At 42.1% G+C, this 12,455-nt stretch overlaps 1 protein-coding gene across 1 annotated transcript; it reads right to left on the reverse strand.

Annotated features, from left to right (window-relative positions):
* Positions 1-3,993: 3,993 nt before the first annotated feature.
* LOC115186323 (SPRY domain-containing protein 7-like) lies at positions 3,994-5,320 on the reverse strand (the record flags this gene model as incomplete). Its single annotated transcript, XM_029746005.1, has 3 exons — positions 3,994-4,505; positions 4,934-5,036; positions 5,183-5,320. Coding segments are annotated over 3 exons (339 nt in total), but the record flags the coding sequence as incomplete, so codon positions are not given.
* Between the last annotated feature and the right edge of the window lie 7,135 nt (positions 5,321-12,455).

Here is a 12,455-nt window from a genome sequence, read left to right on the forward strand (position 1 = left end):
ATATTGTTTATGACACAGCTAGTGCACTAAGAGAGATGCCTGTGAAATGTTTGTGTGCTTACTGTTCACATCAAAATGTCAAAAAGGGGAAACAATACAAGATATTTGTCAAGAGTCTATGATATGTAGCTGCAACCTGGTCTCTGGGGTAGACATAACATAGTGAAAAATAAATCCGGGACACTTCAATGAATATGACGTGTTACGATTCGTATGGTATGTATTCATTTTTGGATGTACATCATCCATTTTATATATGTTACGAATTGCAATTCGTACAATAGTTACACATTTCCTAAACATATACACAACCGTTCAAATGTTTGGGTCACTTCGAAATGTTCTTGTTTTTGAAAGAAAAGCACATTATTTGTCCATTAAAATAAACATCACATTGTTAATGTTGTAAATGACTATTGTAGCTGGAAACAGCTGATTTTTAATGGAATATCTACATAGGTGTACAGAGGCCCATTATCAGCAACCATCACTCCTGTGTCCAATGGCACGTCGTGTTAGCTAATCCAAGTACATCATTTTAAAAGGCTAATTGATCATTAGAAAACCCTTTTGCAATTATGTTAGCACAGCTGAAAACTGTTGTTCTGATTAAAGAAGCAATCAAACTGGCCTTCTTTAGACTAGTTGAGTATCTGGAGCATCAGCATTTGTGGGTTCGATTACAGGTTCAAAATGTCCAGAAACAAAGACCTTTCTTCTGAAACTCGTCAGTCCATTCTTGTTCTGAAAACTGAAGACTATTCCATGTAAAAAATTACCAAGAAACTGAAGATCTCATACAGCGCTGTGTACTACTCCCATCACAGAACAACACAAACTGTCTCTAACCAGAATAGAAAAAGGAGTGGGAGGCCCCCGTGCACAACTGAGCAAGAGGACAAGCACAGTTAAAGTCAGAAGTTTACATACACTTAGGTTGGAGTCATTAAAACTTGTTTTTCAACCACTCCACAAATTTCCTGTAAACAAACTATAGTTTTGGCAAGCCAGTTAGGACATCTACTTTGTGCATGACACAAGTAGTTTTCCCAACAATTGTTTACAGATTATTTCACTTATAATTCACTGTATCACAATTCCAGTGAGTCAGAAGTTAACATACACTAAGTTGACTGTGCCTTTAAACAGCGTGGAAAATTCCAGAAAATGATGTCATGGCTTTAGAAGCTTCTGATAGGCTAATTGACATCATTTGAGTCAATTGGAGGTGTACCTGTGGATGTATTTCAAGGTCAACCTTGAAACTCACTGCCTCTTTGCTTGACATCATAGGAAAATCAAAAGAAATCAGCCAAGATCTCAGAAAAAAAAATGTAGACCTCCACAAGTCTGGTTCATCCTTGGGAGCAATTTCCAAACGCCTGAAGGTACCATGTTCATCTGTACAAACAATAGTACGCAGGTATAAACACCATGGACCACGCAGCCGTCATACCGCTCAAGAAGGAAATGCGTTCAGTCTCCTAGAGATGAACGTACTTTGGTGCAAAAAGTGCAAATCAATCCCAGAACAACAGCAAAGGAGGTTGTGAAGATGCTGGAGGAAACAGGTACAAAAGTATCTATATCCACAGTAAAACGAATCCTATATCGACATAACCTGAAAGGCCGCTCAGCAAGGAAGAAGCCACTGCTCCAAAACCACCATAAAAAAGCGAGACTACGGTTTGCAACTGCACATGGGGACAAAGATTGTACTTTTTGGAGAAATGTCCTCTGGTCTGATGAAACAACAATAGAACTGTTTGGCCATAATGACCATCGTTATGTTTGGAGGAAAAAGGGGGATGCTTGCAGCCGAAGAACACCATCCCAACCGTGAAGCACTGGGGTGGCAGCATCATGTTGTGGGGGTGCTTTGCTGCAGGAGGAACTGGTGCACTTCAAAAAATACATGGCATCATGAGAGAGGAAAATTAGGTGGATATATTGAAGCAACATCTCAAGACATCAGTCAGGAAGTTAAAGCTTGGTCACAAATGGGTCTTCCAAATGGACAATCACCCCAAGCATACTTCCAAAGTTGTGGAAAATGGCTTAGGGACAACAAAGTCAAGGTATTGGAGTGGCCATCACAAAGCCCTGACCTCATCCTATAGAAAATTTGTGGGCAGAACTGAAAAAGCGTGTGTGATCAAGGAGGCCTAAAAACCTGACTCAGACCAGCTCTGTCACAAGGAATGGCCAAAATTCACCAAACTTATTGTGGGAAGCTTGTGGAAGGCTACCTGAAACGTTTTACCCAAGTTAAACAATTTAAAGGAACGCTACCAAATACTAATTGGAGTGTATGTAAACTTCTGACCCACTGGGAATGGTGATGAAAGAAATAAAAGCTGAAATAAATCATTCTCTCTACTATTATTCTGACATTTCACATTCTTAAAATAAGTGGTGATCCTAACTGACCTAAGACAGGGAATGTTTATTCTGATTAAATGTCAGGATTTGTGAAAAAATGGAGTTTCGACTCCGGGATGCTATCCTTCTAGGCAGAGTTGCCAAGAAAAAAGCCATATCTCAGACTGGCCAATAAAAGAAAAGATTAAGATGGGCAAAATAAACACAGACACTGGACAGATGAACTCTACCTAGAAGGCCAGCATCCGGAGTCGCCTCTTCACTGTTGACGTTGAGACTGATTTTTTGCGGGTACTATTTAATGAAGCTGCCAGTTGAGGACTAGTGAGGCGTCTGTTTTCTCAAACTAGATACTAATGTACTTGTTGTCTGCTCAGTTGTGCACCAGGGCCTCCCAGTCCTCTTTCTTTTCTGATTAGAGCCAGTTTGCGCTGTTCTGTGAAGGAAGTAGTACACAGCGTTGTATGAGATCTTCAGTTTCTTGGCATTTTCTCGCATGAAATAGCCTTCATTTCTCAGAATGAGAATAGACTGTCAAGTTTCAGAAGAAAGTTATTTGTTTCTGGCCATTTTGAGCCTGTAATCGCACCCACAAATGCTGATGCTCTAGATACTCAACTAGTCTAAAGAAGGCCAGTTTTATTGCTTCTTTAATCAGAACAACAGTTTAGCTGTTAGCTGTGCTAACATAATTGCAACAGGGTTTTCTAATGATCAATTAGCCTTTTAAAATGATAAACTTTGATTAGCTAACTCAAAGTGCCATTGGAACACAGGAGTGATGGATGCTGATAATGGGCCTCTGTACACCTGTGTAGATATTCCATAAAAACTAAAAAATAATCTGCCGTTTCCAGCTACATAGTCATTTACAACATTAACAATGTCTCACTGTATTTCTGATCAATTTGATGTTATTTCAAATGGGCAAAAATGTTTGCTTTTCTTTCAAAAACAAGGACATTTCTAAGTGACCCCAACTTTGAAAGGTAGTGTATATTACAAATTCCAATTTGTGGCTACGTTAGCTAGGCTAGGGGTAAGGGTTATGAGTTAGGTTAAAGGGTTTAGGTTAGGGGAAGGGTTAGCTACAGGCTAAGTAGTTATATAGTAGCTAAATCTCTCCATGATGAGATTCGAATGCGCAACCTTTGGTTGCTAGACATTTGCGGTATATTAAATAAAGTAGTCCAAAAAGAGGAAATGCTTCAGAGACAAGTTTCTTTATTGTATTTGGTTTAATGTTCAACATACAATCTCATTAGTGGAACAAAAATAAAGCGTTTAACATTTAAGACCGTTTTCCCGCTTCAAAGGAGGATATGCATTTATTTGACCGGTGAAATACAGTAGGGTCCGGAAAAATGTCACATCCCCGAATACAGCCAATGAGCAGAGCTTCGCCAGATTGATGACATTGGAATGCCAATCAGAGCCGTGACAAATTACTTTTAAAGACAGATCATAATCAAAATAACAAATCAAAATACGTATAATTAAATCTAGAATTAGAAGTAAATTATCAGGGAAACAAAACATTGAACATTAGTGTCATCTTTTAACAAATAAATATAATAAGAAAACACTAAACATTGTTCAAACTCTCTTTTCTGAAAGAAGCAGCAACCATAAAAGATTGACGCAATGCCGGATGATTATAACTGAATAAAATAAATATCGACTGACTTGACTGTCTTTCAGTTGCAAATGCACACCACACTTTGTCTACTCTATGCCATTCATTGCTGTCTGGGGATCCGTTTTCTTACTGCTCCAGTGTTGGCATCAAACAAGAGCTAAACTACCCACATTGACCCAGAACAGCATTAAAGCAGAGAGTAACCAGGACGCAACACAACACACACACAAACACACTCAAACCAGACGGAACGAAGAGGTCACAGATTTCTGCAGAGCAACAAGGAGCACTTTTAGCTGAGGGTTGTGTGTGTGTGTGTGTGTGTGTGTGTGTGTGTGTGTGTGTGTGTGTGTATATAAAGGTCTGGAGGTATACGGAGGTGCTGCTCAGAAGATCTGCTGCTCAAACAGAATTTTCTCGAAGCCTTGCGGTGCTGTATGGTAGAAGTCACTGAACTGGCAGTCTAAGATGGCGCTGTCATCCACTAGAACAGAGGAGAGATCAAATCAACATTGGTTCAGTCAGTGTTGGGTACTTTCGCAGGCATAACTCACAGACTGCAACAACAAAAACTAGTAGTGTTCAATTGCTTTTACATTGTATGCTACCAACCAAAAAGAAGGATGTCAGTTTCAGCTATGTACGAACTGCCCTCTTGTGGCAGAAAAATACCACAACCATAAAGACAATTTTGTGGCAGATTTACTAGGCATTTGAGCCTGTTTTTTTCCACTGGGAATTAAAAGGTAGAGCACGGGTTAATATATATTATGTAAATAAAAGTTAAAAGAAACATTCATAAAATAAAATAGTTTTATGTTTGGTATTGGTGGTTTTCCCTCCTGAGAGGGAAAGTCTGTCCCTGTGTATGCAGCAGTGTACACACACACACACACACACACACACACTCACCATAAACCACCGGGAACACGGTGCCTCTGATCCCTGAAGCTGGACAGTGCATATTTTTCCCATTCAGATAGAGATTCATCTCCACGTGGTCATACGTGATGCCCTGAGATGGAAAACAAACAACTGATTAGATCAGTGTTGATTGTGTTGGTCAGTTTATTCTGATTCATTTAGGCCATTTCTTTAGAAGTATTTAAACATCAATACAGCTGATCAGTGATCAATTCAGTAAGAATTAGATTAGAGAACTTGGTGGTCATTTCTTTGATAATCTCGCCCATCAGCCGGTTCTCTCTGTTGAGATGTCTGGTTTCCGTGCGCTTCAGAACGGGACTTGACTGGAAGCCTATGGCAGTAGCAGACGAAACATGCACTGTGGACAGGTGTCTTTTATACAGGTAACAAACTGAGATTAGGAGCACTCCCTTTAAGAGTGTGCTCCTAATCTCAGCTCGTTACCTATATAAAAGACACCTGGGAGCCAGAAATCTTTCTGATTGAGAGGGGGGTCAAATACTTATTTCCTCATTAAAATGCAAATCAATTTATAACATTTTTGACATGCGTTTTTCTGGATTTTTTTGTTGTTATTCTGTCTCTCACTGTTCAAATAAACCTACCATTAAAATTATAGACTGATCATTTCTTTGTCAGTGGGCAAACGTACAAAATCAGCAGGGGATCAAATACTTTTCCCTCACTGTAAGTCTACTACATCTGGGGGCCAGTATTGTTTTTGTGTTTCCCCACCCCCCTGAAAAATAGTATTATTATAAAAATGTTTAGGAACTCAGTCCGGCTTTCAACATACTCTTGAAAGTTGTAATAGTAGAATTTGGGTAGTGCAGCAAGTTTTCCTCTCATGTCAGTCATTGCATACCGTAGAGAGCTATTTATAACTTGTCTGAAATGTCCAGATCAACTAGCCTGTGTCAGTTAATGTTTTTTAGCTAGGTTTTTTAGCGCATAGATTTTGTTGTAGTGTTTGAGTTACTCAAATATCACATGAACACACAGACATGGCAAGAAAATGAGCTTTAAAATGGCTACATTTTCTCTGCAACCCATGACAAAATGTGTAGAATTGCAGGAAATAAGATTTAAAACATGCAAAATCTTCTCTCCACCAACAAGAGAGGTGTGAACAGTTTGTCATGAACAGTGCTTGTGCCCATAGAAACAGTGCTTGTGCCCATTGTTCTGCACCACTGCCATTGGTACGGAAAAGACTGCTTGTCATTTTTACTGGGATAGTGTTCTGCATTACCACAGCATCCATCATCAACTGCCTTTGATGGCGTGTTTACTTTTTCTATTTGAAGACATTAGTGTACAGTGTATAACGTGTTACAGGACAGCTAGCAGAGTTACCCTGGTTAGCGATTAGCATGAACGGTGATATGCTCCTACTACCTCGGGTTCTGGGGAATTATTTCCGTGGTGCACCATAACAAATCAGCTGGGCTTGACAATCTGGACCCTTTCTTTCTAAAATTATCTGCCGAAATTGTTGCAACCCCTATTACTAGCCTGTTCAACCTCTCTTTCGTGTCGTCTGAGATTCCCATAGATTGGAAAGCAGCTGCTGTCATCCCCCTCTTCAAAGGAGGTGACACTCTTGACCCAAATTGCTACAGACCTATATCCATCCTACCCTGCCTTTCTAAGGTCTTCGAAAGCCAAGTCAACAAACAGATTACCGACTATTTCGAATACTACCGCACCCTCTCCGCTATGCAATCTGGTTTCAGAGCTGGTCATGGGTGCACCTCAGCCACGCTCAAGGTCCTAAACGACATCGTAACCGCCATCGATAAGAAACAATACTGTGCTGCCGTATTCATTGACCTGGCCAAAGCTTTTGACTCTGTTAATCACCACATCCTCATCGGCAGACTTAGTAGCCTTGGTTTCTCAAACGATTGCGTCGCCTGGTTCACCAACTACTTCTCTGACAGAGTTCAGTGTGTCAAATCGGAGGGCCTACTGTCTGGACCTCTGGCAGTCTCTATGGGGGTACCACAGGGTTCAATTCTTGGGCCAACTCTTTTCTCTGTATACATAAATGATGTCGCTCTTGCTGCTGGTGAATCTCTGATCCACCTCTACGCAGACGACACCATTCTGTATACTTCTGGCCCTTCTTTGGACACTGTGTTAACAACCCTCCAGACGAGCTTCAATGCAATTTCAACTCTCCTTCCGTGGCCTCCAACTGCTCCTAAACACAAGTAAAACTAAATGCATGCTCTTCAACCGATCGCTGCCTGCACCTGCCCGCCCATCCAGCATAACTTCTCTGGACGGTTCTAACTTAGAATTTGTGGACAACTACAATACCTAGGTGTCTGGTTAGACTGTAAACTCTCCTTCCAGACTCACATCAATCATCTCCAATCCAAAGTGAAATCTAGAATTGGCTTCCTATTTCGCAACAAAGCATCCTTCACTCATGCTGCCAAACATACCCTCGTAAAACTGACCATCCTACCAATCCTCGACTTCGGCGATGTCATTTACAAAATAGCCTCCAATACCCTACTCACAAGCTGGATGCAGTCTATCACAGTGCCATCCGTTTTGTCACCAAAGCCCCATATACAACCCACCACTGCGATCTGTATGCTCTCGTTGGCTGGCCTTCACTTCATAATCGTTGCCAACACATTGGCTCCAGGTCATCTACAAGACCCTGCTAGGTAAAGTCCCCCCTTATCTCCGCTCACTGGTCACCATAGCAGCACCCACCTGTAGCACGCGCTCCAGCAGGTATATCTCTCTGGTCACCCCTAAAGCCAACTCCTCCTTTGGTCGTCTCTCCTTCCAGTTCTCTGCTGCCAACGACTGGACGAACTACAAAAATCTCTGAATTGGAAACACTTATCTCCCTCACTAGCTTTAAGCACAGCTGTCAGAGCAGCTCACAGATCACTGCACCTGTACATAGCCCATCTATAATTTAGCCCAAACTACTACCTCTTCCCCTACTGTATTTATTTATTTGCTCCTTTGCACCATATTATTTATATTTGAACTTTGAACTTCTTCAAACTACAAATCTACCATTCCATTGTTTTTCTTGCTATACTTCTTTATTTTGCCACCATGGCATTTTTTTTGCTCTTACCTCCCTTATCTCACATCATTGCTCACATTGTATTAGTCTTAGTTTTTTTTCTACTGTATTATGACTGTATGTTGTTTACTCCATGTGTAACTCAATTGTAAATGAGAACTTGTTCTCAACTTGCCTACCTGGTTAAATAAAGGTGAAATAAAATAAATAAATAAAAACAAACACTTTTAAGCCTCATTTGGAGCCACGCCTCATAGTTATGTGTATCTCTCAAAATTGGAATGATCATGTCACTCAATAAATCCACACAGTGATGGAGTGCTGCATCAGATGACCTGGCCTCCACAATCACCCGACCTCAACCCAATTGAGATGATTTACGATTTTTTATTTATTCATCTTTTATATCTATTATTTAACCAGGTAGGCTAGTTGAGAACAAGTTCTCATTTACAACTGCGACCTGGCCAAGATAAAGCAAAGCAGTGCGACACAACAACAACACAGAGTCACACCATGGAAGAAACAAGCGTACAGTCAATACACAATAGAAAAAAAGAAGATACAGTGTGTGCAAATGGCGTTAGTGAGGTAGGCAATAAATAGGCCATAGTAGCGAGGTAATTACATTTTAGCAATTTAACACTGGAGTGGATAAATGAGCAGATGATGATGTGCAAGTAGAAATACTGGTGTGCAAAAGAGCAAAACCAAAAAAAATAAAAAACAATATGGGGATGAGGTAGGTAGATTGGGTGGGCTATTTACAGATGGACTACATACAGCTGCAGCGATCGGTTACCTGCTCAGATAGCTGATGTTTAAAGTTGGTTAGGGAAATATAAGTCTCCAGCTTCAGTGATTTTTGCAATTCGTTCCAGTTACTGGCAGCAGAGAACTGGAAGGAAAGGTGGCTAAAGCAGGTGTTGGCTTTGGGGTTAACAGTGAGATATACCTGCTGGAGCTCGTGCTACGGGTGGATGTTGTTATCGTGACCAGTGAGCTGACGATAAGGCGGAGCTTTACCTAGCATAGATTATAGATGACCTGGAGCTAGTGGGTCTGGCGACGAATATGTAGTGAGGGCCCAGCCGACTAGAGCATACAGGTCGCAGTGGTGGGTGGTATAGTGGCTTTGGTAACAAAACGAATGTCACTGTGATAGACTGCATCCAGTTTGCTGAGTAGAGTATTGGACCTATTTTGTAGATGACATCGCCGAAGTCCAGGATCGGTAGGATAGTCAGTTTTACTAGGGTAAGTTTGCGGCGTGAGTGAAGGAGGCTTTGTTTTGCGAAATAGAAAGCCGATTCTAGATTTGATTTTGGATTGGAGATGTTTAATATGAGTCTGGAAGGAGTTTACAGTCTAGCCAGACACCTAGGTATTTGTAGTTGGTCCACATATTCTAGGTCAGAAGCGTCCAGGGTAGTGATGCTAGTCGGGAGGGCGGGTGCCGGCAGCGAACGGTTGAAAACCATGCATTTGGATTTACTAGCATTTAAGAGCAGTTGTAGGCCATGGAAGGAGTGTTGTATGGCATTGAAGCTCGTTTGAGGTTAGTTAACACAGTGTCCAAAAAAGGGCCAGATGTATACAGAATGGTGTCGTCTGCGTAGAGGTGGATCAGGGAATCACCAGCAGCAAGAGCGACATCATTGATATATACAGAGAAAAGAGTGAGCCCGAGAATTGAACCCTGTGGTACCCCCATAGAGACTGCCACAGGTCCGGGCAACAGGCCCTCCGATTTGACACACTGAACTCTGTCTGCAAAGTAGTTGGTGAACCAGGCGAGGCCAGGTCGATGAAGACGGCTGCACAGTACTGTCTTTTATCAATGGCGGTTATGATATCGTTTAGTACCTTGAGCGTGGCTGATGTGCACCCGTGACCAGCTCGGAAACCGGATTCCACAGCGGAGAAGGTACGGTGGGATTCTAAATGGTCAGTGATCTGTTTATTAACTTGGCTTCGAAGACTTTAGAAAGGCAGGGCAGGATAGATATAGGTCTATAACAGTTTGGGTCTAGAGTGTCACCCCCTTTGAAGAGGGGGAGACCGCAGCAGCATTCCAATCTTTAGGATCTCGGACGATACAGAAAGAGAGGGTTAACAGACTGGTAATAGGGGTTGCACTTGCAACAATGGCGGCGGATAGTTTTAGAAAGAGGGGTCTAGATTGTCTAGCCCAGCTGATATGTACGGGTCCAGGTTTTGCGCTCTTTCAGAACATCTGTTATCTAGATTTTGGGTGAAGAAGCTGGGGAGGCTCGGGCAGAGCTGTTGGCCGGGGTTGGGGTAGCCAGGAGGAAAGCATGGCCAGCCATAGAGAAATGCTTATTGAAATTTTCGATTATCATGGACTTATCGGTGGTGACAGTGTTACCTAGCCTCAGTGCAGTGGGCAGCTGGGAGGAGGTGGTCTTATTCTCCATGGACTTTACAGTGTCCCAAAACTTTTGGGAGTTAGAGCTACAGGATGCAAATTTCTGTTTGAAAAAGCTAGACTTTGCTTTCCTGACTGACTGCGTGTATTGGTTCCTGACTTCCCTGAACAGTTGGATATCGCGGGGACTATTCGATGCTATTGCAGTCCGCCACAGGAAGTTTTTGTGCTGGTCAAGGGCAGTCAGGTCTGGAGTGAACCAAGGGCTATATCTGTTCTTAGTTCTACATTTTTTGAAAGGGGCATGCTTATTTAAAATGGTGAGGAAATCACTTTTAAAGAACGACCAGGCATCCTCGACTGACGGGATGAGGTCAATATCCTTCCAGGATACCCGGGCCAGGTCGATTAGAAGGGCCAGGTCGATTAGAAAGGCCTGCTCGCAGAAGTGTTTTAGGGAGCGTTTGACAGTGATGAGGGGTGGTCGTTTGACCGCGGACCCATAGCGGATGCAAGCAATGAGGCAGTGATCACTGAGATCCTGATGAAAACAGCAGAGGTGTATTTGGAGGGCAAGTTTGGCAGGATAATATCTATGAGGGTGCCCATGTTTACGGATTAAGGGTTGTACCTGGTGGGTTCCTTTATGATTTGTGTGAGATTGAGGGCATCTAGCTTAGATTGTAGGACTGCCGGGGTGTTAAGCATATCCCAGTTTAGGTAATCTAACAGAACAAACTCTGAGGATAGATGAGGGGCAATAAATTCACATATAGTGTCCAGGGCACAGCTGGGAGCTGACGGGGGTCTATAACAGGCGGCAACAGTGAGAGACTTATTTCTGGAGAGATTCATTTTTAAAATTAGAAGTCCTAACTAACTGTTTGGGGCACAGGACCTGGAAAGTATGACAGAACTTTGCAGGCTCTCTCTGTAGTAGATTGCAACTCCTCCCCCTTTGGCAGTTCTATCTTGACGGAAAATGTTTGTAGTTAGGTATGGAAATTTCAGAATTTGTGGTGGCCTTCCCTAAGCCAGGATTCAGACACGGCAAGGACATCAGGGTTAGCGGAGTGAGTTGAAGGCAGAGTGAAGGAAAAGCAGCCAACAAGTGCACAGCATATGTGGGAACTCCTTCAAGACTGTGGGAAAAAGCATTCCAGGTGAAGCTGGTTGAGAGAATGCCCAAGAGTGTGCAAAGCTGTCATCAAGGTGGCTACCTTGAAGAATCTAAAATATTTGTTTAACACTTTTTTTGGTTACTACATTATGTGATTTCATAGTTTTGATGTCTTCACTATTATTCTACAATGTAGAAAATAGTAAAACAAATTAAGAAAACCCCTTGAATGAATAGGTGTGTCCAAACTTTTGACCGACTGGTACTGTGTGTGCTGTGTGTGTGTGTGTGTGTGTGTGTGTGGTGTGTGTGTGTGTGTGTGTGTGTGTGGTGTGTGTGTGATGTATACAGTGGGCTCCAAAATTACTGGCACCCCTGACTGGCAATGCACAACAATACTGAAAAAATATAATTATAGAGAAACTCAAAAACTCCAAATACCAACATGTGAGAAATACTGTACTTTCAATGGAACCCACTAAAATCATATAATTATTTAATACAAAATACATTTCACCAAAATCAAGGTTTCAGAATTATTGGCACTTCTCATTTAGTACTTAGTGCCACCACCTCTGGCAGGGATAACAGCATGGTCTTTTCCTGTGATGTTTGACAAGGTTAAGGAACAACATTTGGAGGGATTTTGGACCATTCCTCTATGCAGATCCTTTCAAGATCCTTCACATTCTTGGGTTTACGCTTATCAACTGCCCTCTTCCACTCAACCACAGGTTTTCGATTGGATTGAGGTCCGGCACCTGAGATGGCCATGGTCGTAGAACCATTGATTTTGTTTTCACAGAACCATTTCTGTGTGGATCTTGAGGTATGTTTTGGGTCATTGTCTTGTTGGAAGTCCACATACGGTCAAGTCCCAGCCTTCTGGCAGAGGCAACCAGATTGTCAGCCCAAAATTACCTGGTATTTGGGTGGA

The sequence above is a fragment of the Salmo trutta genome, unplaced genomic scaffold (assembly GCF_901001165.1).
Source record: "Salmo trutta unplaced genomic scaffold, fSalTru1.1, whole genome shotgun sequence".
NCBI classification, from domain to species: Eukaryota; Metazoa; Chordata; class Actinopteri; order Salmoniformes; family Salmonidae; genus Salmo; species Salmo trutta.